This window comes from Pocillopora verrucosa, chromosome 13 (assembly GCF_036669915.1).
Source record: "Pocillopora verrucosa isolate sample1 chromosome 13, ASM3666991v2, whole genome shotgun sequence".
Classification (NCBI taxonomy): Eukaryota; Metazoa; Cnidaria; class Anthozoa; order Scleractinia; family Pocilloporidae; genus Pocillopora; species Pocillopora verrucosa.
In genome coordinates, this window is record NC_089324.1 from 12,567,353 (window position 1) to 12,581,052 (window position 13,700).

Below are 13,700 nucleotides of genomic sequence, written 5' to 3' on the forward strand. Positions count from 1 at the left end.
GAAGGGTCGGGGGGGGGGTAATTAGATGCTGGTCACTCTTAGGGTCTGAAGGGTCTTTGCAATGGTCTCAGACAAAAATATTTTTGAAGCTGACCAAATTCATGCAATTGGATCTGTTGAAGTGTCTATCTTGATTCCCTTGTTTTCCAAACTTAGATGAAAAAGTTCCTGAATGATCAAATATTTTTATACAGTGATTGTGTCAATGGAAAATATGAGCAAAGTTTTTGAAGATTCACATTGGCTGAAGATTAATTTGGTTATGAGCCCTGAATAGAGTGTGACTGAAAATTGAATACAATGAGTACAAGTCAAGTATTTAAAATATTTTTATTCATCGAAACTACAAAACTTCCCAAAAAATGAAGTACAGTTTACTCTTAGAATTACTATGTATGTACAGTGCATCAATTGGTTAGGATTGGTAAAATGGAATTAAGAAGGAAAACAAATTCACCTGAGTGCTAAATGGGTATGTCATATAAACATGTATATAAATATTTTTTAAGTTGTGAGAAATTTCAACTTATCAGACGCAAACCAGCTGGTTGTTTACAAGGGACTGGGAACAAATGGATCTTGGGAGTAAAGACAAACAAATTTCATTTGGAGACAGAGTGGATGGTTAGGACCTGGGAACTCTAGATTTCAATTCCAGTGCCTTCACTCTTTAACTCCAAGAGATGATTAACATGTAAATTCTCCTTGCAATTGCAAAATGTTATCTTGCAAACAGGTTATGAGAAGATACAAGCTTATCAGCTGGTGGGTGTTATTCTGATGTAACATCAAATTCTCGTGTCGGATTTATAGAGAAATGTATGAAAGTCAGTGGGGAGAATTATTAATTGGATCTTTGCATTCAAAGGGTGAAGTCACTTGGCCATGGTCTTTCTGCAACTTCCAATCAAATAACATTGGAGCAAGCAAACTCCCTTCAATTCACTTTGGAGATCATTGGTGAAAAAGACACGGATAGCTAGACTACATCATTCATTTAAAAGAATATACCTAATTGAAACATTTTATAGCTAACTACCTGAAACCTCTTGTACAAGGCACAGAAAATTGAGGTCCCATTGATTGTCTCTTTTTCTTTTGGTTTTTTTTTTTTTGCTCTATTCAGTGAAGTTTTGTCCAGATTACATTAGACCATATGATAGTTCTTTGCCCTGATGAGGGTTGTGTCTTCCTGAAATATCTGGTCTTCTTATTCGAAAGAATGAAGTAAAAGGCACACCACATGAAGAAAAGTTAAATATATCCTAGACTCGTTTAAGTTTCCTTTTCTGAATATAATTTTCCTATGTATCTGACTGCTGTTGGGGTGTTAGTCAATTTTGCGCTAACCCCCTTCCCCCTGGCTTCTGTATTTGAGGGCTAACGATGCATTGACACCGTTGAGTGTTTCTGCTGCTTCTGAAGAAATTTTGCTCAAAAAAATTGAATGATTCGACTTAAGTTTTCACTGGCATACAGCATTTGAATGATTCATAGAATTATAACACATTTACCTCAGAATGTATATTTTCCTAGCTGTATGGCTTGTGACTAGTATACGCCCATCTGCCGCTGTTACAATTCGAAGTGGATCTTTTAAAGGAACGGTAGTTTTGCCTGTAAAGCGACCGTCCAAAGAAAATTGCTGAACTCTGTTATTGAGATGGTCACAAACAAGAAGGTTATCAGAGCCGTCTAAACACATGCCACAGGGTTTGTTGAACTGTCCGTCTTGATTCCCTTTTTCGCCAAACTTGTACAGGAAAGTCTTTGACGAATCGAATGCTTTTATGACGTGATTGTCTCTTTCAGTTACCAGGAAAATGTTTTTGTAAGAAATGCAGCTGTATGGTGTGCTTAGTTTCTCTGGACCACTGTCTCCTATTGTGAATAGAGCTTCGCCCTCTTTTGACATTACTTGAACTCTATTGTTGCGAGTTTCAGTGACAATTAAACGGTTTGCGTGATCGAGGTGCACAGAATATGGAACCATAAAGTGTCCTTTTCCCTCACCTTTTTTTCCGAAGGTTTTCAAAACAGTTCCTGTCTGGATATTTATGTGTTGTATTCTATTATTAAACGTATCAATAACAAGAACTTCGTGGTCGTTTAAAAATAACACTCCGGTGGGATGTTTGAATTGTCCAGGATCTACTCCTTCTTTTCCAATTTGTTTCAAACAGTTCCCTTCTTTATTGAATACAAAAACACAGTGTCCAAGATTATCTACAACAGCTATGTCGCCTTGCTTGTTAACGGCGATTCCACTTGGTCCACGGAACTTCTGCCCTTTGTTGAACTTCAAGTCCAATTCGCCGACTATGACAAGTTCACGTTCTTTCACTGGCAAAGTGAACGGACAGGTCGGAAGCTTTTCGCCATTAATCTTTACCTCAACGTTGTAGGCACCAGGCACTTTAGGTGTAAACTTCAATCTAAGATTGCCTTCTTCTCCTGCTTGAACAGTCACGTTTGTGACATCTTCGGTGGGTTTTATCAGCCATTCAACTTGATCGCTAAGATCGGCCTGGTAACTAGTCTCTCCCTCTGCTGTTTTTGGACACAACGTAAACTCTGCTTCTACACCAGCCTGGAAAGTTTGATCCAGTCCTTCTACAGTTGATGTAGCTGCTTTTGCCGGTTTCTCGGTGAGTTGAATAAAACCCAGTTTCAAGTCTTGTTGGGATGCCACGGTAAATTTGACAAATGTTTTTGGATGATGCCTTGAAATCTCAACTTCACGAAGCTCTTGAAATTTGTGCTTCAAAGTTGTCTTGGTCTTTATAATATCCCAGCCTGGGCTTCTCTGCACGAGATTTTCCGCAAACTGAGCCGCTTGGTGTATTTGTTTTACCAGCGATTCCAGTTCTTGTTTAGCCGAGTTAATTTGCTCTATTCTCTTTCTACGCGTCATTTCTAAGGACTCTAAGAGCTCTTTTTTTTGCTGTCGCGTCTTTGTGATCACGTGTTCAGCTGCCTCAGACACGTCTTGTTTAGCGATTGCGATAATCGTTTCCACATCCTTAGAGGTTTTCTCAAATTTTCTTATCTCTTCTTGTAAGAAGTTTGCCTTTTCCTTGATGGTCTGGACGTTCAACATGATGAATTTCGTATCCTTCTCCGCTGCCTTTTCAATAACGTCGAACTCATGGCGTCGGTGGTTTTTGGCTAAGCAAACAGGACAAATACACGCTTCGCAAGTAGAGCAGAAATATCGTAGTCTTTCGTTCTTGTGTTGCGAGCAAAATGGCGGCCTCAGCAAGGCCTCGCGATCTTCCGTTTCAAGAAGACCTACCAAACTATTTTGGTGAAAGCTGGTGGGCAAACGGTCGAAGCGATTACCTTCTGGTAGATTGATTTCCGCCTGACACTCGGGGCATCTGAATTTGCCTTTTCTGAGAGTGTTTCTTGCATGTTCCTCCAAACACTTACAACAAAAAGTGTGGAAGCACGATAATATTTTGGGGTCTGTGTAAGTATCGAGACAAATTGAACATGTTGCTTGTTTCTTGAGGTTTTCCACGAGAGGTTCCATCACGATCGCCTTGAAGTACAGATTATTCTAGCGACGAGTACAGACGGACAATTGTGAATAATAATTTTTGATGCCACGAGGACATAACAAAGTCCATAACAGCTAAGTTTTTGTGACCAATCACATTGAAGGACGTATTGACCCCTCGCGAGTGCAATCCCCTTAAAAAAATATTTACGTTCTAATTCGCTATCGTCAAGGCAAATACTAAGTGGAGTCTTAAGTCTTTCCCTCACCTTTTTTTCCAAAGGTTTTTACAACAGATCCTGTCTGGATGTTTATATGTTGGATTCTATTATTTGATTGTACTGCAATTAGTAAATCTTTGTTGTTTAAAAATAACACATCATATGGATATTTAAATTGTCCAGGATGTGTTCCTTCTTTTCCAATTTGTTTTGAACAGTTCCCTTCTTTATTGAATACAAAAAACACAGTGTCCAAGATTATCTACAACAGCTATGTCGCCTTGCGTGTTTACAGCGATTCCAGTTTGTCGCTTGAACTCCTGCCCTTGGTTGAACTTCAAGTCCAACTCACCAACTACGACAAGTTGACGTTCTTTCACTGCCAAAGGGAACGGAGAGGTAGAAAGCTTTTCGCCATTAATCTTCACCTCAACGCTGTAGGCGCCAGGCACTATAGGTGTAAACTTCACCGTAAGATTGCCGTCTCCTTTTTCGTGAACAGTCACGTTTGTGACATCTTTGATGGATTTTATCAGAAATTCAACTTGATCGTTAAGATCGGCCTGGTTATTAATCTCTCCTTCTGTTGTGTGTGGACACAAGGTAAACTCTGCTTCTACACCAGCTTGGAAAGTTTGGTCCAGTCCTTCTACAGTTGATTTAGCTGCGAGTTGAATAAAACCCAGTTTCAAGTCTTGTTGGGATGCCGCGTTAAATTTGGCAAATGTAGTCTGGTGATGTTTTGGAACTTCAACCTCACGAAGCTCTTGAAATCTCTGCCTCAAAGCTTCTTTGTTCTGCATTATATCCGAGCTTGAGCTTCTCTGCACCAGATTCTCCGCAAACTCAGCTGCTTGGCTTATTTGTTTTACTAGGGATTTTACTTCCTGTTTAGCCGCGTTAATCTTCTCAATTCTCGACACGCGTGTTGTTTCCAGGGATACAATCGCTTCTCACTCGCGCTGTCGAATGTTTGCTATCATTTGTTCGGCTGTTCGCAAGACTTCTCGCTTGGCTGTTGCGAAATTTCTATCAAGCTCAGAAATCGTTTCTTCGAACTCCTTGATGACTTGACAAAGTTGGGTTTCTTTTTCCTTGATGATCTTAGCGCCAGACATGATGTTCTCTTTTTGTCGTGTGCTGCTTTGTCGAACAATACGGCGATGTGGTTTTGATGATCCGTGACAATGCAGATTGGACAAATGCAAACTTGACACTGCGAGCAAAAGAACCGTGTGACTTCTTTCTCGTGGAACTGTTGTGAGCAAAATGGCTGTCGCTTCAGTAGTGCTTCGTAATCCTCTTCTTTAAAGTCCTCAACTGGCGTGACTTTGTGTCCCTCAAACGTTGCAATCAGCAGTTGATGCGCATTGAAACAATCCAGGCACATGAATCGTCCGCAATCAAAGCAATAGTACATCTGAGAGTTGGTTTTTCTGCAATGGGAACAAGCAATGCTACTTGCATCACCACTTTGTCGAACGGCGAGGAGACTCGACAAACTCTTGTGGAAAAAACTGATGGGCAAATGATCGAAGCGGTTTCCTTCTAGTAAATCGATTTCCGCGTGACACTCCGGGCATCGGAATTTTCCTTGCCTCTGGCTCATTATCGCATGCTTCTCTAAACACTCGCAACAAAACGTGTGAAGATATGAAATAGTTTTAGGTTCGGTGTAAGTATCAAGGCAGATTGAGCAAGTAACTTGCTTCTTGAGATCTTTCAAAAGAGACTCCATCTTCAAAGCGAATCAAACTAGACTGTCAGGAGACTCTTAATACAATGGCTTGAAAGCAGATATCATTTTTAGGTTTCCATGAAAACAGAACAAAGTCCGTATCGACTGATTGCCACTGACCAATCACACTCTTTGTTTTGGCTGACCTTTTTAAACCCTAAAGTGATATTCTTCTCAAAGTCACGGTTTGGCAATTTGTGAAAAAATTTCCTCCTAATTTTTGAGGATCTTCATTTGGACTCTGCCTTATACTTGCTCATTCTTTGGTTTCGACTTTTTATGTTTTCCTATCTTACCTCATTTTTTCCTTAGAATGCTTCCAGGTGAAGTTAATTTGTCACTTCACAGGAAAGGACTTAGTAAAATTAAACTTAGCAAAATTATTATAAAAAAAAATCATAAATTTGTTTTTAACATGGATGATTGTTTCTATAGTTTTGGGGGCTGATGGAAAAAAACAAAAAGAAAAGAAAAAAAGAAGCAGTGTGTGATGTTTGTTGCAAATTCCGTGCGAGAAGAAACAAGGTCACGCATTGTTTAACTTCAGGCGTTCAGCCGAAATTATTCAAGTGCCTTTGTAGCAATTCATTTTGACTTCGTCCTTTTAGAGGTTCTCTTTGGCAAGTCACCTCGTCAAGTTATCTATTCAAGCAAGAAGCTAATCTTTCCTTAGCTGTCTTGCCTTTTTTCGACATAGCAATAGTAGGGCGAGGAAACGCGAAGCGAGCGCGCTTGAGCCACCCCGTGCGAGAGAAAAGGAATACAAATCACTACCCACAGTCCCTTGCATGTGCGACCGTTAAATTTTCCGTTGAGGCTCCTATGTCTTTCGTGCTCTGGGCGGGGATTTAAATCTGTGAAGGGACAAGGGAAAAAATTCGTCTTGAACTCATTTTCGTTCAAAAGTCTCTTTTTTAAATAACCGATATTTCAGTTAGTTGAGCCGGGCGATATGTCAAGGAAAAACGTATCACAATTTGTCCTCCACACTGCCAGAGAAAAGTGTTAAAGGGAAAGCCTGTAGCATGCAGCTTCATTTTAGGTCATGTCAAACCTAGTATATACAACTAGTACATTTAATCTTCTATTTTTCGTTTTATTCACCAGGAGGTGAAAACAAATCCGAATAATTACGACGCGTGGTTTGATTACCTTCGTCTGATGGAAAGTGAGGCAGATCCCGATGCAGTGAGAGAAGTTTACGAAAGAGCCATCGCCAATATTCCACCCGCCGAGGAGAAGCGTTTATGGAGACGATACATTTACCTGTGGATCAACTATGCGCTGTACGAAGAACTTCTGGCCAAGGTTTGTTCTATTTTTGCAGCTGTTGGCCTACGCGGATGTAGATCAAGTCTGCAGAAGAAACTGACTCGTATAAGTTCTTCATCTCAATCCGTGTTTTGTTACCTAAGGTGGATTAGAGCGGTTTTGTCACTATCCTTCCATAGAAAGCCAGTCCATCTTAGTTCACCCTACTCCCCAGGTTTTTTTTTTACCCCCCTCTCCTCCCTGAGCATTTCCTTAGGTTTTCATGGCAGTTCACTAGTACCCACTCAGACTTGTATTCCCCCGGGTGGAAAGAAGCACTACAAAATTAAAGTTTCATGCTTATGAACGGAACACAATGAAGGGTCGAACACAGACCTCTAGTTCCAGAGTTTAGCAAGTAAACCATTAAAAATTTGTACCAACGCTTCTCCAAAGTGCAGAGGTAAATTTTATTCCACATTGAAAAAGTTTTCTTGTGTCCGTCTGATTCTTGTTGTTACAGGACATGGACCGCACAAGACAGGTGTATCGTGCATGTTTGGATCTTATACCACACAAGAAGGTAAACAACTGTTGAGAACTACCTTATTTGCGGTGCGTAGCGGTTGTTATATCCTGTACTATACTACTGCTTGAACATTACAACGTTCCCTACTCTGTCTGATTATTTCTGAAACCCTAATTCTCCCAACTAATAACCAATCATTTCTTTGTTGGATACTCATAGAAATTTAGTGTTATGTCAGGACAATGTTCCCAAGTCTATAATCCCTTTACGTCTTCATACGGCTTGACAGAGTAAAACTTAAACTAGGATTTTTTCATGTTGTTGGAAACTTTGCTTTTCCATTTAAGTATTATTTTGGTGTCTTTAATTTGTTCTTAAAAGGATAAGCAAGGTTTTGGATATATTTCGGTTTCTTTTTAACGAGATTAAGCAGTGAATGTCTGTTTTTTATTTTTTCATTTCCAGTTCACTTTCGGTAAAGTCTGGCTATTGTATGCACAGTTTGAAATCCGTCAGAAGGATCTCAAGGCAGCACGGCAGGCGTTGGTGAGTGTCATGGGTGATTTCATTATCTGGATGAATAGGGCGGGCGGGCGGGCGGGCGGGCGGGCGGGCGGGCGGGCGGGCGGGCGGGCGGGCGGGCGGGCGGGCGGGCGGGCGGGCGGGCGGGCGCAGTCTTGCTCAAAAGTGGGTGAGAAGGGAACCGTTTGCAGATCAGATTGTGTTGATTCTTGTTTCGTCCCGATTTATTTTAAAGTGTTCTTCTGCAAGACAGTTACTTTCACAATGCCTCTCTGAACCAAGAGGTATGATTGGGTATCGGCGAACTGTTTGGGAAAACCTTACGAGGGTGCTTGGTGCAAAGTTGACTGCAGTGGACAATACTTGAGATGGCTTGATGCCAACGAAAACGATCTTGGCTGGTAGAAATGCAAAGATTTGTTGTGAACGCAAACTCACGATCCGCCTAATCCATTAGCGCACTAGAGTTCCACGAATCTTCCCACGAAATTAGTGGTTTACATCGACGACGATAATCGCAGATTTCTTAGAATGAAGTTACTATGAGTAGCGTTACGCCTCCTGGATATGTGGTAGTTCATCGTAGGCTTCCAACCCCCCCCCCCCCCCCCCTCCAATTTTCTGTGGATCCTCGCCTGTACTTATTTAACCCCTTAACTCCTAAGATCTCATTAGTAATTCTCCTTACTGTCTGCCAATGATTCTCATCATTTTATTTTGGAGAATTTGGTATCGGATCAATTAGCAATCCCATAATTGATATTTTTCTTTATTCTCGTCACTTGTCTGCATGATATTGTAAAGATATAGTAAGGAGAAATTCTGTCTTGGTCACTCAGCAGTTAAAGGGTTAAGGCCTACTGAATGGAGGGAGATGGAGGGAGGTACTATGTCTCATCAAGACATAAACAATGGGACATCGTTTTCTCCTGGCCCCATCCAACAACATAAAAAGTGGCCTGGTCAGGAACTTTCAATCCGTGTTCCAGCTTCCCGAACTACCAGTCCAGTCCATTGTGTCTCACACACGCTCAGCTAATGTATTATTTGTGTTCGTCACAGGGCACAGCGATCGGGAAATGTCCCAAAGACCGACTCTTCCGAGAATACATCGGTCTCGAGTTACAGGTGAGTAGAATGATTATGAAAAGGAACTCTAAGGAGTTGAGACCTTAATCTAAAAATCTTTATCGAAGTGATTTTCTAAGCCTTCCCCCTCCACTCCTTAACCATTTCAATTCTTACTTTTTCTCGACTTTTTGTGTTTCTTAGAAATATTGGTTACTTTTTTTAGCTGACACGAATGGCGACTCCGTTACGGTGTCTCTAGTTACCCTTTGTGATGCAAATTCTGCCTCTTTGTCCGTTTTGCTTTTAACAGCTTCGAGAATTTGATCGCTGTCGTAAGTTGTACGAGAAATTCCTGGAGTTTAATCCTGCAAATTGTACCACATGGGTCAAGGTTAGGAGAGAGTGTTTTATGTTATTGTTGTTGAGAAGTAGTTGTTTTATTATTGTTTTATAAGTGTGCCGCACAATTAACTATAAATGGAGTTTGACAAGAACAAAACTTGCCGACGGAAGGTTATCGAACTGGGAATGAAGAAACTAAGAAACGTTTGAGTAAACAAACGTAAGAACAAACAAGTAAAATAAGAGCATGAATATTATTAGGGACCTGCAAATTGTACCACATGGGTCAAGGTTAGGAGAGAATGTTTTATGTTGTTAAAGTAGTTGTTTTTTATTATTGTTTCATAAGTGTGCTTTTCTGTGAACACTTGCAATTAACTATAGATGGAGTTTGACAAGAACAAAACTTGAAAACAGACGGAAGGTTATCGAATTGGGAATGAGAAACTAAGAAACGTTTGATTAAACAAACGTAAGAACAAACGATCGAAGGGAGGCCTGGATCGAAGGAATGTCAGGTCGCGCGCCCACACGAATGAACAAAAACAAAACAAGTAAAATAAGGGCATGAATATTAACAAACAGGGACCTTGGGCGGTTAGGACGGCAACGCTGAGGGAGACGTCGATCAAGAAATGAATTTATCTTTTTAGTTAAGATTTTGCAAATGGCTGGACGTGTTTATTGTCTCTTACGGCACTACATCTTTACTTCGGCATAACTTATGTAAGCAGTGTTGAGTTCAAAATGGAATTTTAAATAATTTGCCGTCGGAGTTTCTTTTCTCAGACCACGCAAATTTTGGTGATTTCACGTCGTTGTTTTGCAGAGGAAGGCTAAGAAATGTACAAATTTTAAATCGCACGAGCTGAGCTATTGTTCTGCTCATTAGATCTTTTGTTTTTCCACTTCCTCGTTGCTGTCGACGTTGGGGTTAGCTTAAGGTTCCCAATGAACAAGTTAGGGAACGAAATTAAATCGACGATATCTTTATTAAATGTGCGGCAGTCAAGGGAGACCATGTGTAAGATATGTGAAGAAGGAAAAGTACCGTGAATAGTTCGGGAAAGGTAACAGATTAACCCTTTAACTCCCAAGATAAGATAGTCAATTCTCCCCTTTAGCTGCAACACATTTTACTCGTAAATTCGTTGGGAGAATTGGGTGTTAGATCAAGATGTAGACTTCTACCTGATAAGTTTGAGTTTGCTAGATAATGTGTTCATATTATAGGGAGAAGTTACACGTTGATCACCCTATGGGAGTGAAAGGGTTAACTTGCAAATAGAGCACTTTTCGATTGAGGCAGTGAGAGGCCTCACAGGCGACGATGGTGAACTGTTGGCAGTCGGCTTTTATTGAAACCTTTGCTTTGTTTTCTCCTTTTTTCTATGTTTAGTACGCCGAACTGGAAACCATTCTTGGTGATACTGACAGGGCATGTGCGCTGTTTGAACTGGCTGTTAACCAATTGTTGTACTATTTTGTGATAAGCTATGTTTTTAATTATGACAATTTTCTCGTTGTAAATCTCTCTGGTAAAAGTTAACCTCGCACAGGAATTCCTGGAAACTCTGCTTCTTATATTATTGATTACTATCAGATTTTTTTTTTTTTTTTATCCAATTCTAAGTCAAATTCACGATTCCAGAATATTTCTTAAAGTTTGAGTGAACACCTTCAACACCTCTTTTTAAAAAGGTGACTCTGATTGTAAATAGCTATGCTTTTTCATCTCCGCACTGAATTTGTAATCATATCAAACTCTTTCCCCAGTGCGACGAACATTTGTTTTTCTCGGTTCCAGGTGTACGCAACCACTAACCCCACGTAATGCGCATGCTCTCGTTACGAATTTTCAAAATAGCAGACAGGCCAAAGAGGGAAATGAAAAAAAACAAAGCGATTTTGCAATGAACACTCAACATACACCCTCGTTAGAAAGGCGAATCCACGGAAGAAAGATACAAAACTGTATGATATTGAGATTGATATGATATTAAATCGATACCGAGGACCCGTTTCCAACTTGCTAAGAAGTGCATTTAGTTGCCTCCTCCACGATTACTAGCTTTTTTGACAGCTTTCTGAAGACAGAATACTTTCTTTCTGAAGACTTCTGATATGCGGCTATTGATTATTACACCTCGTATATCTGATTGCTCAAACACTTTGTTTACGATTGTTGAAAGGAACGACTCATGGTTTCTCCGTCTTTGTCTTTACATTGCTTTGAAGTAGTATAGATTAGTAAGCTGAAACGGAAATTAATCAGGGAAGTTTACGAAAAATCCAGCGAACAAGACTAAAAGGGGCATTTATTTAGAATTCATATTTCAAACGAAACATCACAAATCTTACCGTGTATCTTGTAAAGAAATCGATGGCAGAGGTTTAATTACTCGAAGCGCTTTCTGAGTTGCCCGATCCCTCTCCTACTGCTTTCACGCTTACAAAATAAGAAAAAATCAAGGAGGAAATAAAGCGGTTTTGAAACGCGATTTGACGAGCGTAAATCTGCTTTTTGTTCGACACGTTACATATCAGAACAAAGGGACAGGGTTCCTCTTTTTGAGTATGAAAACGGTACATTTTTAGTTTGCGCCTGCGTAAAAGGGAATATCACCCGAGACCCTTCGCTCGGTCGTGTTTTGATCAAAAACGCCTTGTTAATTTCACGCAACCGCTCGGCGAAAAGGGAAAACATGACGAGGGAAAAATTTTAACCTTCAAGTTAGAAAATTAGGCGAAATAGAAAGCCACAATATTATTAGTTTAATATTTCAGAGGTACATTGACATGCTTTTTCCGTAGACAATCCGCACGATGGAAACCCTTCTTGGTGAGATTGACAGGGGCCCGTGCGCTGTTTGAAGTGGATGTTTAACCAACCTTTGCTTGATATGCCCGAGGGAAGGTATTGCAATGAAAGGGTGGTATTAACTCAACGCACCGCATATTCTGTTTTATTGTTGCCAGTTTCCAGGACTTCAAACGGCGGCCTGTGGGAAGACCTGCGCGGTTGTTCCATTCCATCTCGGAAGAGTAAACAATACTTTTGGTCTTTAATTGTGCCTCGAAATTAGAACAAACCTCGAACAGATATACAAAATTTGTGTGAACCTGTATTAAGCGGCATCGTATTTAGCGGGTTCGGTTTGTCAAAGTCCGGAATTAGTCTCCCCTTAATTACTGTAATTTCACCTTGGATTAAAACCGGAAGTTATGTTTTCACGAGAAATAGTAGTTCATCATTTTTTCATCAATTTGTAAGCTGAGGAAAAGTCCTCTTCTAAAAATTATCACCACTAATGGGCGTTACCACCAGCGCCTTTGGTTGGAGGCTTGGGCATATTAAACTCCACCCACAGCTCCTTTAAATCGTGACGATGGCGGTTTGCTTCCTGGCGCCTATTTACACCTCGTCCAAAAAAAGAAAAAGGCCGCTAAGTAGTTGATCATATAAACGGACCTCTTGTGTACAGCATTTAGATCACCCTGATGAAGGGCACTAGACAGGAGTGTCGAAACGTTGGGTCTATGAGTTGTAACTTCTTGGTTACATTCATTTAAAATCTGTAAACCCAAGAGAATAGCATCAAAAAACTAGGTCTGATTGTCCACCAGGTTGCCGTAGTGAACTTTAATATAAGTCCTCTTGTCTTTTACTCAGCTTCAAGAAATTTCCCCTCGTTCCCCCTCTTTGCATGGTTCAAATTATTTTATTAAAACTCTAGCAGCAAGCGAAAATGAGAACTGTAGTTTTTTTTTTGTTCTTAGGGTTATGGAAAGCTTACATAGATTTGAGATAAACTTGGAAGAGTACGACAAAAAACGAGATCTGTATGAGAGGCTACTAAAACGAACGCAACACGTCAAGGTAGCATTTTTTAATTATTTTTCCCTAAATTCGGATCTCTGCTATTTTGTTGAATCTTTGTGCAAGAGTAAATATTTCCATTATTTCTTTTCTATTCGAGTATGATCGTTTTTAGTGCCTCGCAAAAGTGTAGTGTGTCGTTAATTCATCATTAACCGCGAACATGTCGAAGCAAATTGCAGCCATGTTTCCCTGTATTCGCTTTCCTTGTGCAAGGCTCTAGTTTCCGTCTGTGATTCTCCTGAAATGTTCTCTTTATAGGTTTGGATTAGTTTTGCACAGTTCGAGGCCTCTACAGCAACCGATGAAAGCGTCATACAAGCAAGGTGTGTAAAAAGGCTATCCTACATTCTCGATCGAGACCGTGACCATGGTAGTTCATAAGTGGGAAGCCAACGGTCACGCAACGCCCGCGTTCATAAGAGGAAAGCCTATAGTCACGCAACGCCCGATGAACCTTTGCGGAGAGCCCCAGAGCGGACAACTCAATGGAAGATTTATTTGTTCTGTAGGAGAGGATTCATGATGGAATATTTAATTTGAAATAGTTTCTACTGCTTCAAATGCTACCAAAAAATCTGTGAAATTGAATCCTCACCGTTTCTCTATTTTGTTTGTACTATAAATATTAATTTTCAGGGACT

General features: G+C 40.3%; 2 protein-coding genes across 2 annotated transcripts; one reads left to right on the forward strand and one right to left on the reverse strand.

Annotated features, from left to right (window-relative positions):
• Positions 1-311: 311 nt before the first annotated feature.
• Positions 312-4,690, reverse strand: LOC136277737 (tripartite motif-containing protein 3-like). The gene has a single exon (XM_066160340.1). It carries the CDS (start codon positions 3,533-3,535, stop codon positions 1,511-1,513), a length of 2,025 nt encoding a protein of 674 aa, XP_066016437.1. The 5' UTR covers positions 3,536-4,690; the 3' UTR covers positions 312-1,510.
• A 702-nt stretch (positions 4,691-5,392) lies between these two features.
• LOC136277624 (crooked neck-like protein 1) lies at positions 5,393-10,725 on the forward strand. The gene is made up of 8 exons (XM_066159999.1): positions 5,393-5,398; positions 5,897-5,986; positions 6,569-6,769; positions 7,236-7,295; positions 7,707-7,787; positions 8,826-8,891; positions 9,145-9,225; positions 10,576-10,725. Exons 2-8 carry the CDS (start codon positions 5,909-5,911, stop codon positions 10,723-10,725), a joined length of 717 nt encoding a protein of 238 aa, XP_066016096.1. The 5' UTR covers positions 5,393-5,398; positions 5,897-5,908.
• The last annotated feature ends 2,975 nt before the right edge of the window (positions 10,726-13,700 follow it).